This window comes from Pleurodeles waltl, chromosome 7 (assembly GCF_031143425.1).
Source record: "Pleurodeles waltl isolate 20211129_DDA chromosome 7, aPleWal1.hap1.20221129, whole genome shotgun sequence".
Lineage (NCBI taxonomy): Eukaryota > Metazoa > Chordata > Amphibia > Caudata > Salamandridae > Pleurodeles > Pleurodeles waltl.
In genome coordinates, this window is record NC_090446.1 from 179071798 (window position 1) to 179084612 (window position 12815).

At 45.8% G+C, this 12815-nt stretch overlaps 1 protein-coding gene across 2 annotated transcripts in view; it reads left to right on the forward strand.

Annotated features, from left to right (window-relative positions):
* LOC138303936 (lysosomal protective protein-like) overlaps positions 1-12815 on the forward strand; it is an 86338-nt gene that overhangs the window by 11307 nt on the left and 62216 nt on the right. For both annotated transcript variants that reach the window (XR_011205470.1, XM_069243510.1), the window contains exons 4-9: positions 43-93; positions 463-549; positions 9517-9672; positions 11975-12066; positions 12173-12257; positions 12412-12503. Coding sequence is in view for 1 of the 2 variants with exons in the window: in XM_069243510.1 (XP_069099611.1) it covers positions 43-93; positions 463-549; positions 9517-9672; positions 11975-12066; positions 12173-12257; positions 12412-12503 (563 nt within the window). In the remaining variant the exon portion in view is untranslated. The remainder of the gene's footprint in view (positions 1-42; positions 94-462; positions 550-9516; positions 9673-11974; positions 12067-12172; positions 12258-12411; positions 12504-12815) is intronic.

Genomic DNA, 12815 nt, shown 5'->3' on the forward strand with positions numbered 1-12815 from the left:
TCCATTGCCTGAAACACGTCTGTGTTTTCTCCTTCTTGTTAGATCCAGCCGGATGGTGTTACCCTGCAGTACAACCCGGAATCATGGAATCAGGTAAACGTGCCCGTTTATCTACTTTTATGCAACTTAATATGCCACGTGTCTCACTCGGGAAACCCGTTACCTTCCTACAAATAGCCTGTAGGAATGGTCGGAACTGGGGCAGAAGATAGACTTGGGCACCAAAATAAAAGTGCCCACACTAGCAAACCAGATAGCTAAATCAGGGTAGTTTTGAACTTGTAAAGACAAGCTGAATAGGTGTTTTGGAAGGTATATGAGACTGTATACGTTTGTGCTTGCGACTTGCAATGTTTGTGATAGTTATCAAATAAATCTACATGAAAAAAAAGACCTTGCCTGACAGGCACTGATAGTTTGCCATACGTGTGTCTTTTTAAATGCCCTGTGTGTCTCCCGCAGATCGTGCACATGCTGTATCTGGAATCTCCAGCAGGGGTCGGGTTTTCCTACTCGGATGATAAGAATTATGCAACCAATGACACAGAGGTGAGCGGTGGTACTGCTGGCTGAACATTTCCCGATTCCTGATTCAACCCATTGTATAAGGCTAATGCAGAGGTCTTCAAACTGGGGGGCAGGGCTCCCTGGGGGAGCAGGGGGCTCAAGTGATCCCGAGGGGCACCAGGCTCCGGCCAAAAGAAGCTATACACAAATAAGAGTGTTATGTTTTAAGCAGACACATGTTCTTGCATTGTTAAAAAGGTAACAGTACTTAACTGCAGTGTTTAAATACGTCTAGACATATTTAAACATTGCCATCTTTATACAATATTTGTTAAAACTTCTGAGGGGGGGGCCCAATGATTTTTATTTTTCAACAGGGGGCGTGGCATTAAAAGATTCGGAGACCCCTGGGTAATGGAAGACAGCATGAAGGGCAGTATAACTGATGGGGTCTGAAGACTTCTGTTTTCTTTGCTGCATTGTCAGTTCTTGGACACGATCCATCAGAGCCCGCTTTTGTTCCGGAGAGTGGTGCTTATTATGGATAATTCTCCAGGAATGATCTTTCATATATTTACCAGTTATTACTGGTTGTTAGGCTTTGCATCCGGGTACAGTGAGAACATGACCGTCTCTTAAAAAAGAACATTAAACCAGTAGCTCATTCACATTGGTCAGGTTTTTCTTCTTATGTCAATGAGTTGTTGGGATTTAAGCACCACCCAGCGATCCAAGCAGTGCATTCATCCACACGCATTTGTGGTGCATTGGAAGATGTAAAATCCACACTTGACAGAAAATCACTTTGGCGTGCAGTTTACATGATTAACAAATTCAAATTAATTGGCAGCATTTCCCCAAAATTTGAGGTTTCTTTTTTGCCAAGAATTAGTTATTTTTTCTTCACTTTGTAAAGTTTTTCTTTTTTGAGTGAACCCCCCACAGCACCGATTTTTGCACCTTTCCTTCTCACCACCTTTAACCTGTGCCATTCTTTGCCCTGTTTGTCACTTTAGTTTGAAAAGTTTTTTCCCTCCCTGTTGGGACAAGTCATTTGTTGCTCTGCGATGTGTTTTACCTCCAATAACCTTAAGACTCCACTGGGGGAGTCGCCGGGTGGGGGGGGGGGGTTGAGGTTCGAGATTCTGCATTTTATTGTGAAACTTGGGGCCACATCCAAAGTGAGCACCTAAACTGAGTGAAGTGAGGGCGGCTGCCACCTCAACCCAGGCTAGAAGGGAACCGGTGGTGGTGCACAGTGGTTAGAGGTTAGAGGTTAGGCATTCAAACCTTTTTGTCTGTATTTTTAATGGGAGGATGTAGGAGTAGTATCTCCACATGCCTGGGTCTGTTGCCTTTTTTATGCCGCTGTATTTTATATTATGTGCCTGTGCATGTTCTACTGTGTAGGACTTAGTGAAAGATATCCTCTAAAGACACTGCGTTTCAAGAGTGTTAAAAAAATGACTGCTTTTTCCATGGTGGATGCTTCAGACTGCATATACCTGAGATTGGGTCACTTCTCAAACCAGTCTTATATCTTGGGTGGGGAGATGTTGCTGTTCCTCTTCTGGTATTTGGTGTTGATTTCCTCTACCTCAGTGACTCTCCTCCTTCCTATGTTCTTTGTCCATGCACTTCTCCTGGACTGAAAGAATACTTTAAACTTTGATTGAAGCATGACTTTGGTTGGGCCAACCTCTCCACTCCGCCCAAAATGTTGGAAAATTACTGGCCTCGAAAAGGCAGAAACTCGTCCAGATTTCCTGGAGACTCTGTATCAGCCCATAGCACACACGTTTCCATGAATAAATGCTTATTAGTTTGCTTTCTTCCCATGAAGAGGTGGCCAACCCTTGATGCGTGGTACCCTTGTTGCTGTGACAGAGGAGCTGGACTCGCCTTTGAGGAGAGGATTTGCCCAGACTGCCACAATATCTGACAGCAATAAAACAAGACTACATTAAAGTGGAGGGCCAAAGATTATCAATAGCAAAGCTACTACATTCACATTAGTCTGCAACTTCTGTCCTCTTGTCTGTAGGACTAAAGGTGTGGTATTTTGTGCACATGCAAGACATTCCAGCAACGTGCCCAAAATAAAGCAAACCAATTTTTATTTACATTGATGCCTGAGGTTTAGGCCTAGTGAACTTAGTGAAGGTGAATACTCTTAATAAACCAGTCGTTTAAACACAGACTAAGTTAACAGGCATCAAGACTTGTAATACAGAATAATATTTTCAACATTAAATAACAGAACACTGCACACGGGGCTGCCTCCTACTTCCTATATTACTTTGTGACTTACCAAAATTCTCACCCACATCGCTCTCTAACTACACTATTCAACAAATAGGTTCCCAGAACTGATCTTAGTTTAATCCACCAGGCTGCATTTGTCATCTGTATCAACCAATAAAGTTTTTTAATTGTTTTTTATCCAGCTACCTCAGAAAACAATGATTTTTCTTCCTTTGGTGCTAAAATAGCACTATGATACAACAGAACTAATTTGTTCAGAAGGCTGAAATAGTTCTGTGGCCATAGAGGTAAATTTCCATCAGACAAACAGTGAGCAGGATCTTACCAGGAAGAGACAGACCTCCTTGCACAATAGTCGTGACTACAAGAGCTCCTCTTCATTTAAATATCCCACCTGAACCTCTTACTGTGAGGATGCTGTCACCTGTTGTGTTGTATAGTTGTGAAAAGAGGATGTCGTGTGTGTCTGTATTGTGTCATGTTCTGTGTGGATTCTTGCGTGGTGGGAATTTTCCTACCCTTTTCCACCATTCGTTGTCTTGTGTATTTGTGTGGAATTGAGGTGTATGCTGCCTTGCTGAGGTTTACAGTGTGTGTTCATTTATACTTTTCATTTTTCTTCTTGTCTCTTGGTTTACCAGGTGATAGTAAAGGATGACAGTGTTTGACGTTTTGACTCGTGTAACTTTTCATGTCCACCGAGCGCTTTGTCTGATCTTGTTCAGCAGTGTTTGTCCCTGTTTTGAGTAAGTGGCAGTAATAGCAGTTTAAAAGGTAGGTTGAGCAGTCCTTTCTTCCTGGGCTACCTTAGTGGTGGTTCTCCTGAATCACATGTAACATAAAGTATCCTTCAACACTGAACTTAACCTGCACATTGTGGACTTTGCTTGTTGGATAATACTTGCACAACACAACTGAGCCAAGAGACAGCTGGCTTGAGTTTCTTTTGGTAATCACTGCTTTTAATTGTCTATTCAGCCCGCCACTCCATCGGAGATTCAATGCTGGCAAAGAAAAAGTTACTACTTTTATCTAACTACAATTCTCTATCTAACTACCCCATTCGGTCTGCAGTAATACACTTTGCGTGAAAGACCTATGCCACTCTCCATACGCTGGAATATAAAAATGGCCCCAGGGAAGCAGTGCTTGGGTCCCATAAACTCACCTATTCAGCCTGAAATGGCCCTTGAGGTAGATGGGCATTAGACTCATTTTAAAACTGTTGTGCATCTGATCCACTGAAGACTACTCGACTGACGAAGGGAATATTCAAAGAACATGGATATCTGTAAAATACAGATGACTGAGAACTGTAGATACAGGTAAGTACTTTTCCATCTAGTCGTGTTTGCTTTACTCTTAACCCCTTCGCTGCCAGGCCTTTTTTTTGCCTATTTGGGGCAGTTCGCGCTTAGGCCCTCATAACTTTTTGTCCACATAAGCTAACCAAGCCAAATGTGCGTCCTTATTTTCCAACATCCTAAGGATTCTAGAGGTACCCAGACTTTGTGGGTTCCCCTGAAGGAGGCCAAGAAATTAGCCAAAATAGAGTTAAAATTTCGTTTTTTTCCAAATAAATTGGAAAAAGTGGCTGCAGAAGAAGGCTTGTGGTTTTTCCCCTGAAAATGGCATCAACAAAGGGTTTGCGGTGCTAAACTCAGCAGATTCCCAGCTTTCAGGAACAGGCAGACTTGAATCAGAAAACCCAATTTTTCAACACAATTTTGGCATTTTACTGGGACATACCCCATTTTTGCAATTTTTTGTGCTTTCAGCCTCCTTCCAGTCAGTGACAGAAATGGGCATGAAACCAATGCTGGATCCCAGAAACCTAAACATTTCTGAAAAGTAAACAAAATTCTGAATTCAGCAAGGGGTCATTTGTGTAGATCCTACAAGGGTTTCCTACAGAAAATAACAACTGAAAAAGAAAAATATTGAAATTGAGGAGAAAAAAACATCAGTTTTTCTCTACGTTTTACTCTGTAACTTTTCCCTGCAATGTCAGATTATCGAAAGCAATATACCGTTACGTCTGCTGGACTCCTCTGGTTGCAGGGATATATAGGGCTTGTAGGTTCATCAAGAACCCGAGGAACCCAGAGCCAATAAATGAGCTGCACCCTGCAGTGCGTTTTCATTCTATACCCGGTATACAGCAATTCATTTGCTGAAATATAAAGAGTAAAAAAATTGCTATCAAGAAAACCTTTGTATTTCCAAAAAGGGCACAAGATAAGGTGTTGAGGAGCAGTGGTTATTTGCACATCTCTGAATTCCGGGGTGACCATACTAGCATGTGAATTACAGGGCATTTCTCAAATAGATGTCTTTTTTACACACTCTCCTATATTTGGAAGGAAAAAATATAGAGAAAGACTAGGGGCAATAACACTTGTTTTGCTAATCTATGTTCCCCCAAGTCTCCCGATAAAAATGATACCTCACTTGTGTGGGTAGGCCTAGCGCCCGCGACAGGAAACGCCCCAAAACGCAACGTCGACACATCCCATTTTTTTGAAAGAAAACAGAGGTGTTTTTTGCAAAGTGCCTACCTGTATATTTTGGCCTCTAGCTCAGCCGGCACCTAGGGAAACCTACCAAACCTGTGCATTTCTGAAAACTAGAGACATAGGGGAATCCAAGATGGGGTGACTTGCGGGGCTCGGGCCAGGTTCTGTTACCCAGAATCCTTTGCAAACCTCAAAATTTGGCTAAAAAAACACATGTTCCTCACATTTCTGTGGCAGAAAGTTCTGGAATCTGAGAAGAGCCACAAATTCCCTTCCACCCAGCGTTCCCCCAAGTCTCCCGATAAAAATGATACCTCACTTGTGTGGGTAGGCCTAGCGCCCGCGACATGAAACGCCCCAAAGCGCAACGTGGACACATCCAATTTTTTGAAAGAAAACAGAGGTGATTTTTGCGAAGTGCCTACCTGTAGATTTTGGCCTCTAGCTCAGCCGGCACCTAGGGAAACCTACCGAACCTGTGCATTTCTGAAAACTAGAGACCTAGGGGAATCCAAGATGGGGTGACTTGCGGGGCTCGAACCAGGTTCTGTTACCCAGAATCCTTTGCAAACCTCAAAATTTGGCTAAAAAAACACATGTTCCTCACATTTCTGTGGCAGAAAGTTCTGGAATCTGAGAAGAGCCACAAATTCCCTTCCACCCAGCGTTCCCCTAAGTCTCACGATAAAAATGATACCTCACTTGTGTGGGTAGGCCTAGCGCCCGCGACAGGAAACGCCCCAAAGCGCAACGTGGACACATCCAATTTTTTGAAAGAAAACAGAGGTGATTTTTTGCGAAGTGCCTACCTGTAGATTTTGGCCTCTAGCTCAGCCGGCACCTAGGGAAACCTACCGAACCTGTGCATTTCTGAAAACTAGAGACCTAGGGGAATCCAAGATGGGGTGACTTGCGGGGCTCGAACCAGGTTCTGTTACCCAGAATCCTTTGCAAACCTCAAAATTTGGCTAAAAAAACACGTTCCTCACATTTCTGTGGCAGAAAGTTCTGGAATCTGAGAAGAGCCACAAATTCCCTTCCACCCAGCGTTCCCCTAAGTCTCCCGATAAAAATGATACCTCACTTGTGTGGGTAGGCCTAGCGCCCGCGACAGGAAACACCCCAAAGCGCAACGTGGACACATCCAATTGTTTGAAAGAAAACAGAGGTGATTTTTGCAAAGTGCCTACCTGTAGATTTTGGCCTCTAGCTCAGCCGGCACCTAGGGAAACCTACCAAACCTGTGCATTTCTGAAAACTAGAGACCTAGGGGAATCCAAGATGGGGTGACTTGCGGGGCTCCGACCAGGTTCTGTTACCTAGAATCCTTTGCAAACCTCAAAATTTGGCTAAAAAAACACATGTTCCTCACATTTCTGTGGCAGAAAGTTCTGGAATCTGAGAGGAGCCACAAATTTCCTTCCACCCAGCGTTCCCCCAAGTCTCCCGATAAAAATGATACCTCACTTGTGTGGGTAGGCCTAGCGCCCGCGACAGGAAACGCCCCAAAGCGCAACGTGGACACATCCAATTTTTTGAAAGAAAACAGTGGTGATTTTTGCAAAGTGCCTACCTGTAGATTTTGGCCTCTAGCTCAGCCGGCACCTAGGGATACCTACCAAACCTGTGCATTTCTGAAAACTAGAGACCTAGGGGAATCCAAGATGGGGTGACTTGCGGGGCTTGAACCAGGTTCTGTTACCCAGAATCCTTTGCAAACCTCAAAATTTGGCTAAAAAAACACATGTTCCTCACATTTCTGTGGCAGAAAGTTCTGGAATCTGAGAAGAGCCACAAATTCCCTTCCACCCAGCGTTCCCCCAAGTCTCCCGATAAAAATGATACCTCACTTGTGTGGGTAGGCCTAGCACCCGCGACAGGAAACACCCCAAAGCGCAACGTGGACACATCCAATTTTTTGAAAGAAAACAGAGGTGATTTTTGCGAAGTGCCTACCTGTAGGTTTTGGCCTCTAGCTCAGCCGGCACCTAGGGAAACCTACCAAACCTGTGCATTTCTGAAAACTAGAGACCTAGGGGAATCCAAGATGGGGTGACTTGCGGGGCTCGGACCAGGTTCTGTTACCCAGAATCCTTTGCAAACCTCAAAATTTGGCTAAAAAAACACATGTTCCTCACATTTCTGTGGCAGAAAGATCTGGAATCTGAGAGGAGCCACAAATTTCCTTCCACCCAGCGTTCCCCCAAGTCTCCCGATAAAAATGCTACCTCACTTGTGTGGGTAGGACTAGCGCCCACGAAAGGAAATGGCCCAAAACACAACGTGGACACATCAATTTTTTTTATAAAAAGCAGTGCCTACCTCTGGATTTTGGCCTGTAGCTCAGCCGGCACTTGGGGAAACCTAGCAAACCAGCACATTTTTGAAAACTAGAAACCCAGGGGAATCCAAGATGGGGTGACTTGCGGGGCTCTGACCAGGTTATGTTACCCAAAATCCTTTGCAAACATCAAAATTTGGCCAAAAAAACACTTTTTCCTCTCATTTCGGTGACAGAAAGTTCTGGAATCTGAGAGGAGCCACAGATTTCCTTCCACCCAGCGTTCCCCTAAGTCTCTCGATAAAAATGGTACCTCACTTCTGTGGGTAGGCCTAGCGCCCACGAAAGGAAATGGCCCCAAACAGAACGTGGACACAACATATTTTTTCACAGAAAACAGAGGTGTTTTTTGCAAGGTGCCTACCTGTGGAGTTTGGCCTGTAGCTCAGCCGGCCCCGGGGGGGAAATGCCCTAAAATAAATAAATAAATAAAAGGTCTTCCCCTTCCATCCCCGCCTTGGGGGGCAGGGGGGTGCATGGGGGGGGGGCGCGCTAGCGCTCCCCCAAGTTCCCCTGTGCCTTGGACGAGGTGATCTCGTCCAAGGCACAGGGGAACTGTAGCCTTGGACGAGATCATCTTGTCCAAGGCACACAAGCGGTTAACGGAAGGGATAGCGATCTGCCCTATGTTGGCTCGAAAATCCCTGACCTCATTGAGAAGGTGGGAAAAGTCTTCAAACAGACCTCACTGATGAGGGTAGTAGGGTTGTGAAATGTATGAACAATGATGCAGCGCAGTTTGTAATGAAGGCCCTCAGCGGTGAGCCTTAGGAAAGTAGATAGGGGGAGTTATGGAAGGAATCTGGGCCTGTACCCCAGGTGAGAGGAACGTAGTGTGCCCATCCCGCCAAAGCATGTGAAAGCAATATGTCCACACCTCATCGGGTGAAGGATTGTGTGCTGTGCCTAGGGCAGGGGTGAGGAGAACTTACCTGTCCCTGGGAAAATGTGGCACTGGAGGACTTTAGATGCTTTATTATAAACATGTTTGTCTGAACTGTGTGGTCGGGAAAGCCCAATTATACAGTAGTAAAATGTCACTGTTTTGTAATTTCACACACATTACTAATGGCTTGCCAAATGTTTCACCTCATTGGTGGCAGATTAACACCAGCTTTTAGTAAGTAAAATGTGACTTGTTAACCGTAACAAATGGTTTCCGCCAGCATAGAATCCTATGTGCCACTTTTTTTAGTAACTTTTGATCCATTAGGGCTATAAACTCATAGGTTTCCTTAAAATATGCAAACTATGCAGCAGAAAGTACTGCCTCTGCAAAATTGCAAAATTCAAGATCCTTTTTAGGCCAAGATTCACAAGGCTGTCTGTTGGAATTGGTCAATGGCCTGAAACGACCTTGTATTTACTGTTGTAGAATAGACTCCTTTTGCAGTGCAGTAGTTGTACCAAACCTTTATTTTCTGTGGTCTTTCTGAAGATGTTTGTATGCTTTGCATGTGCGGTGGTGGTGGTGGTAGAGGGGATTGTGCCCACTCTGGGATTAGTTTAGCGTTCTGATTGTGATGGAAGGTTGAAGAAGAAATTAGTCATTTTACTATATTTTAATGTATTAGTACAGGTGAAGTTGTAGACTACCATTATGTTTTTGTTATGGATGGATGGAGGGGAAAAGGGAGTTTGTAACAAGAGATGTGTGTTCTCATGTTACATATGGATAATGCATAGCCATTCTGTAGAGGTGGGATTAGAATTGCCTGCTGGCAATGTAATACTCTCTGAGTTTAGGCTTTTTCTGCGTACATAGGATTTATATGTAGTGTTGGAATGTAGGTTCTGTGTATATGGTATGATTTCATTCTGCTGCTGACTGGAGTTGCTGAGTGGAATGAAGGGCTCAAGTCTCTCATGTTTCCACTCTTTCTCAAGGTTGCAGTGGACAACTACCTGGCTTTGAAAGAGTTTTTCCGTCTCTTCCCCGAGTACAGCAAGAACGAGTTCTATATCACTGGAGAGAGCTATGCGGGAGTCTATGTACCAACCCTCAGCATGCTAGTGATGGAGGATCCAAGCATCTACCTGCAGGTGAAAGGTGGTAGGATGGAGGAATGACACTCGTTTTGGGTGGAGTACATTGTACTAGCACAGTTATAACTGAGTGGCATAGGGTAGTATATAGCAAGGATAGAGGGCTAGGAGGTACTAGCAAAGGGTAATGACTGGTTCATAGTGCAGTGCATGCACTGACGCATGGTCAATCAATCAATCAGTGCTTGTATAGCGCAACTACACACCGGTTAGGGTCTCAAGGCGCTGGGGGAGCAGGGAGTGTAGCGTATACCGGTGAGGAGGGAGGTAGTTTGTCTGATGTGGAGGGGGAGGGCGTTCCAGGCAGTGGCTGCGAGGTAGGAAAAGGAGCGTGCTCCTGTTCTGGTTTTCCTGATGGGGGGTACTTCTGCGAGAGACAGCTGGGCTGAGTGTAGGGTCCTGTTGGGTATGTGGAGGTTGAGTCGCTGGTTCAGGTAGGCTGGTCCGGTTTTGTGGAGGGCTTTTCTCTGTGGGAAGCCAGTGCAGTGTACGCATGTGTTGCGAGATGTGGCAATGTCAAGGTAGGTCGAGGACCAGTCTGGCGACGGCATTCTGAATGTTTTGTAGTTTGCGAGTGAGTTTCTTGTTGATTCCGGCGTAGAGTGCGTTGCCGTAGTCCAGTCAGCTGGTGATGGGGGCGTGTGTGATGGTCTTTCTATGTTTGAGGGGGATCCACTTGAAGGACTTGCGTAGGAGGCAGAGGCTGCGGAAGCAGGTGGAGGTGACAGAGCTGATTTGAAGGTTCATGCTGAGGTTGGAGTCCAGGATGATTCCGAGGTTGCGGGCTTGGCCGGCGGGGTGGGCGGGATATCTAGGGTGTGTGGCCACCAGGAGTCGTTCCACGTGTTGGTATGAGGGTCCATGATGAGTACTTCTGTCTTGTTTGCGTTTAGTTGGGGGCAGCTGTTTCTCATCCAGTTGGCGACTGCTTCCATGCCTTTGTGGAAGTTGTGTCTGGCTTTGTTGGGCTCGTTAGACAGGGAGTGGGAGAGTTGGGTGTCATTGGCGTAGGAGATGATGTTGATTCTGTAGCTTCTGACGAGAGCGGCTAGTGGGGCTATGTAGACGTTAAACAACGTGGGGCTGATGGAGGATCCCTGGGGCACTCTGCAGGTGATGGGTCTGCGAGGAATGGGCCGAGTCTCACTCGTTCGGTTCTGCCAGAGAGGAAGAATTGGATCCAGTCGAGGGCCTTGTCTCTGATGCCGGCTTCGTTGAGTCTTCTGAGTTGAGAGGTGTAGTAGGATGAGTGCCGTCATCTCTCCCTTGTCTAGCAGAGAGCGGATGTCTTCTGTTGCGGCCAGGCGTGCTGTTTTGGTGCTATGGGTTTTCCTGCATCCGGATTGGGAGATGTTGAGGATGTTGTGGTCTTCTATAAACGTGGCGAGTTGGCTGTTGACTGCTTTTTCGATGATTTTCGCAGGAAATGGGAGTAGGGAGATGGGCCTGAAGTTTCTGAGATCGGTGGGGTCTGCCAAGGACTTCTCGAGGAGTGGGTTGATCTCAGCATGTTTACAGTCGTCAGGGAAGGTGGCAGCAGCTAGTGAGGGGTTGATGGTGAGGCAGAGCTTGGGGGTGATGGTGTCTGCGGCTCTGTTGAAAATGTGGTGGGGCATTGGCCCGTGGGGGCCCCGGAGTGTATGGACCTCATTTTATTCAGCGTATCCTCGGTGGTGAGGGGGGTCCAGGTGATTGTTGGTTTGTTGTTGGTGGGTTTTGGTAGAGGGGGATCTGCGCGTAGGTTGTCCTTGCTGAAACTGTCGTAGATGGTCTTGACTTTGTGGTGGAAGTAGGTGTTAAGTCTGTCACAGGGGTCCTGTGAGGGTGGGATGTCCGTTGTTTCACTGTTGGGTTGGGCGAACTCCTTGATGATGCTGAAGAGTTCCTTGCTGTCGTGTGCGTGTGAGGAGATCCTGTCTTGTCTTGTATACCTTTCTTTCTGGTGTTTCTGATGAGTTGGTTGTGTGCGGTGGTGGCGGCTCTGAAGTTGCTATGGGCTTCTGTGGATTTGGTGTTTCTCCAGATTTTCTCGAGGTGGCGACAGGTGCGCCTAGATTCTTGGATTTCTTGGGTGATCCAATTGGCTTTCTTTGCATGGGTGCAGTTTGTACCTGTGATGCATACAGGTGTTTGAGGGGGGGGAGTGAAGTGGATTGCACTGCTTTGGCTCTTGAACAATGGTGCTTGCATAGAGTGGAGTGATACTGTAGGGTCAACTGCAGGTACTTGCCTCATATACATACCATGCATCCACCTTTGTGCCATCACCTCTTATTAACAGTGCTTCTGTGTCTCACAGGGAATTGCTGTTGGGAATGGGCTGTCAAGCTACGCAAGCAACCAGAACTCTCTGGTAGAGTTTGCCTATTATCATGGACTTACTGACGACAGGTAAAGAAGATATGAAGGGGCTCTAGGGTTTTGTTAACAATGTCTCTGGCAAGTTCTTTTGCTTACTTTGCTGTCTAACAAGAGTTAACACCTCATCCTCTTTCAGCTTGTGGGCAGATCTGCAGACCTACTGTTGTCCGAAAGGAATCTGTGACTTTTATGACTCATCTGATCGAAACTGTACTCTCAAGGTCAGTGTGATGGCAGTGCAGTAGACCCCAGCCTATATAGGGCAGAAGTTTGGGTCCTGACTTTATACTCTTGTGTTGTGTACAGTGCTTCGCATGTGCATTACTGACTTGGCCATATATTATTGGTAACGTTTCTCCATGTGTGGCTCACTAGGTTCAGGAAGTTCTGCATGTTGTGCACAACATGGGCTTAAACATCTACAATCTGTATGCCCCGTGTGTTGGAGGAGCACCTGGAGAAATCCGGTACGTGCAGTCTCACTTGAAGTTTCTTTTCCACATGAATAGATAAAGGTGGGATCTTGTGCAAGAATCTTCTACCACTTTCGAGGCACCACAGGCCACCTGTGAATACACCGGGTCTGGAGCCACATTAAATGTGTGCCTTCTGTAGCTTCATGTTTTAGGGTATTATTTGGTGCAACTCTGTGATGGTAGGAATTTTCAGCTTCATAGTTTTAGTTGTGAGGGATTAGAGGAAGACATTATAGGGTGAATTCATAGATTTCAGAGGGCTGGGCTGCGAACCCTTCTGATGCCCCAAGTGATTTGACAATG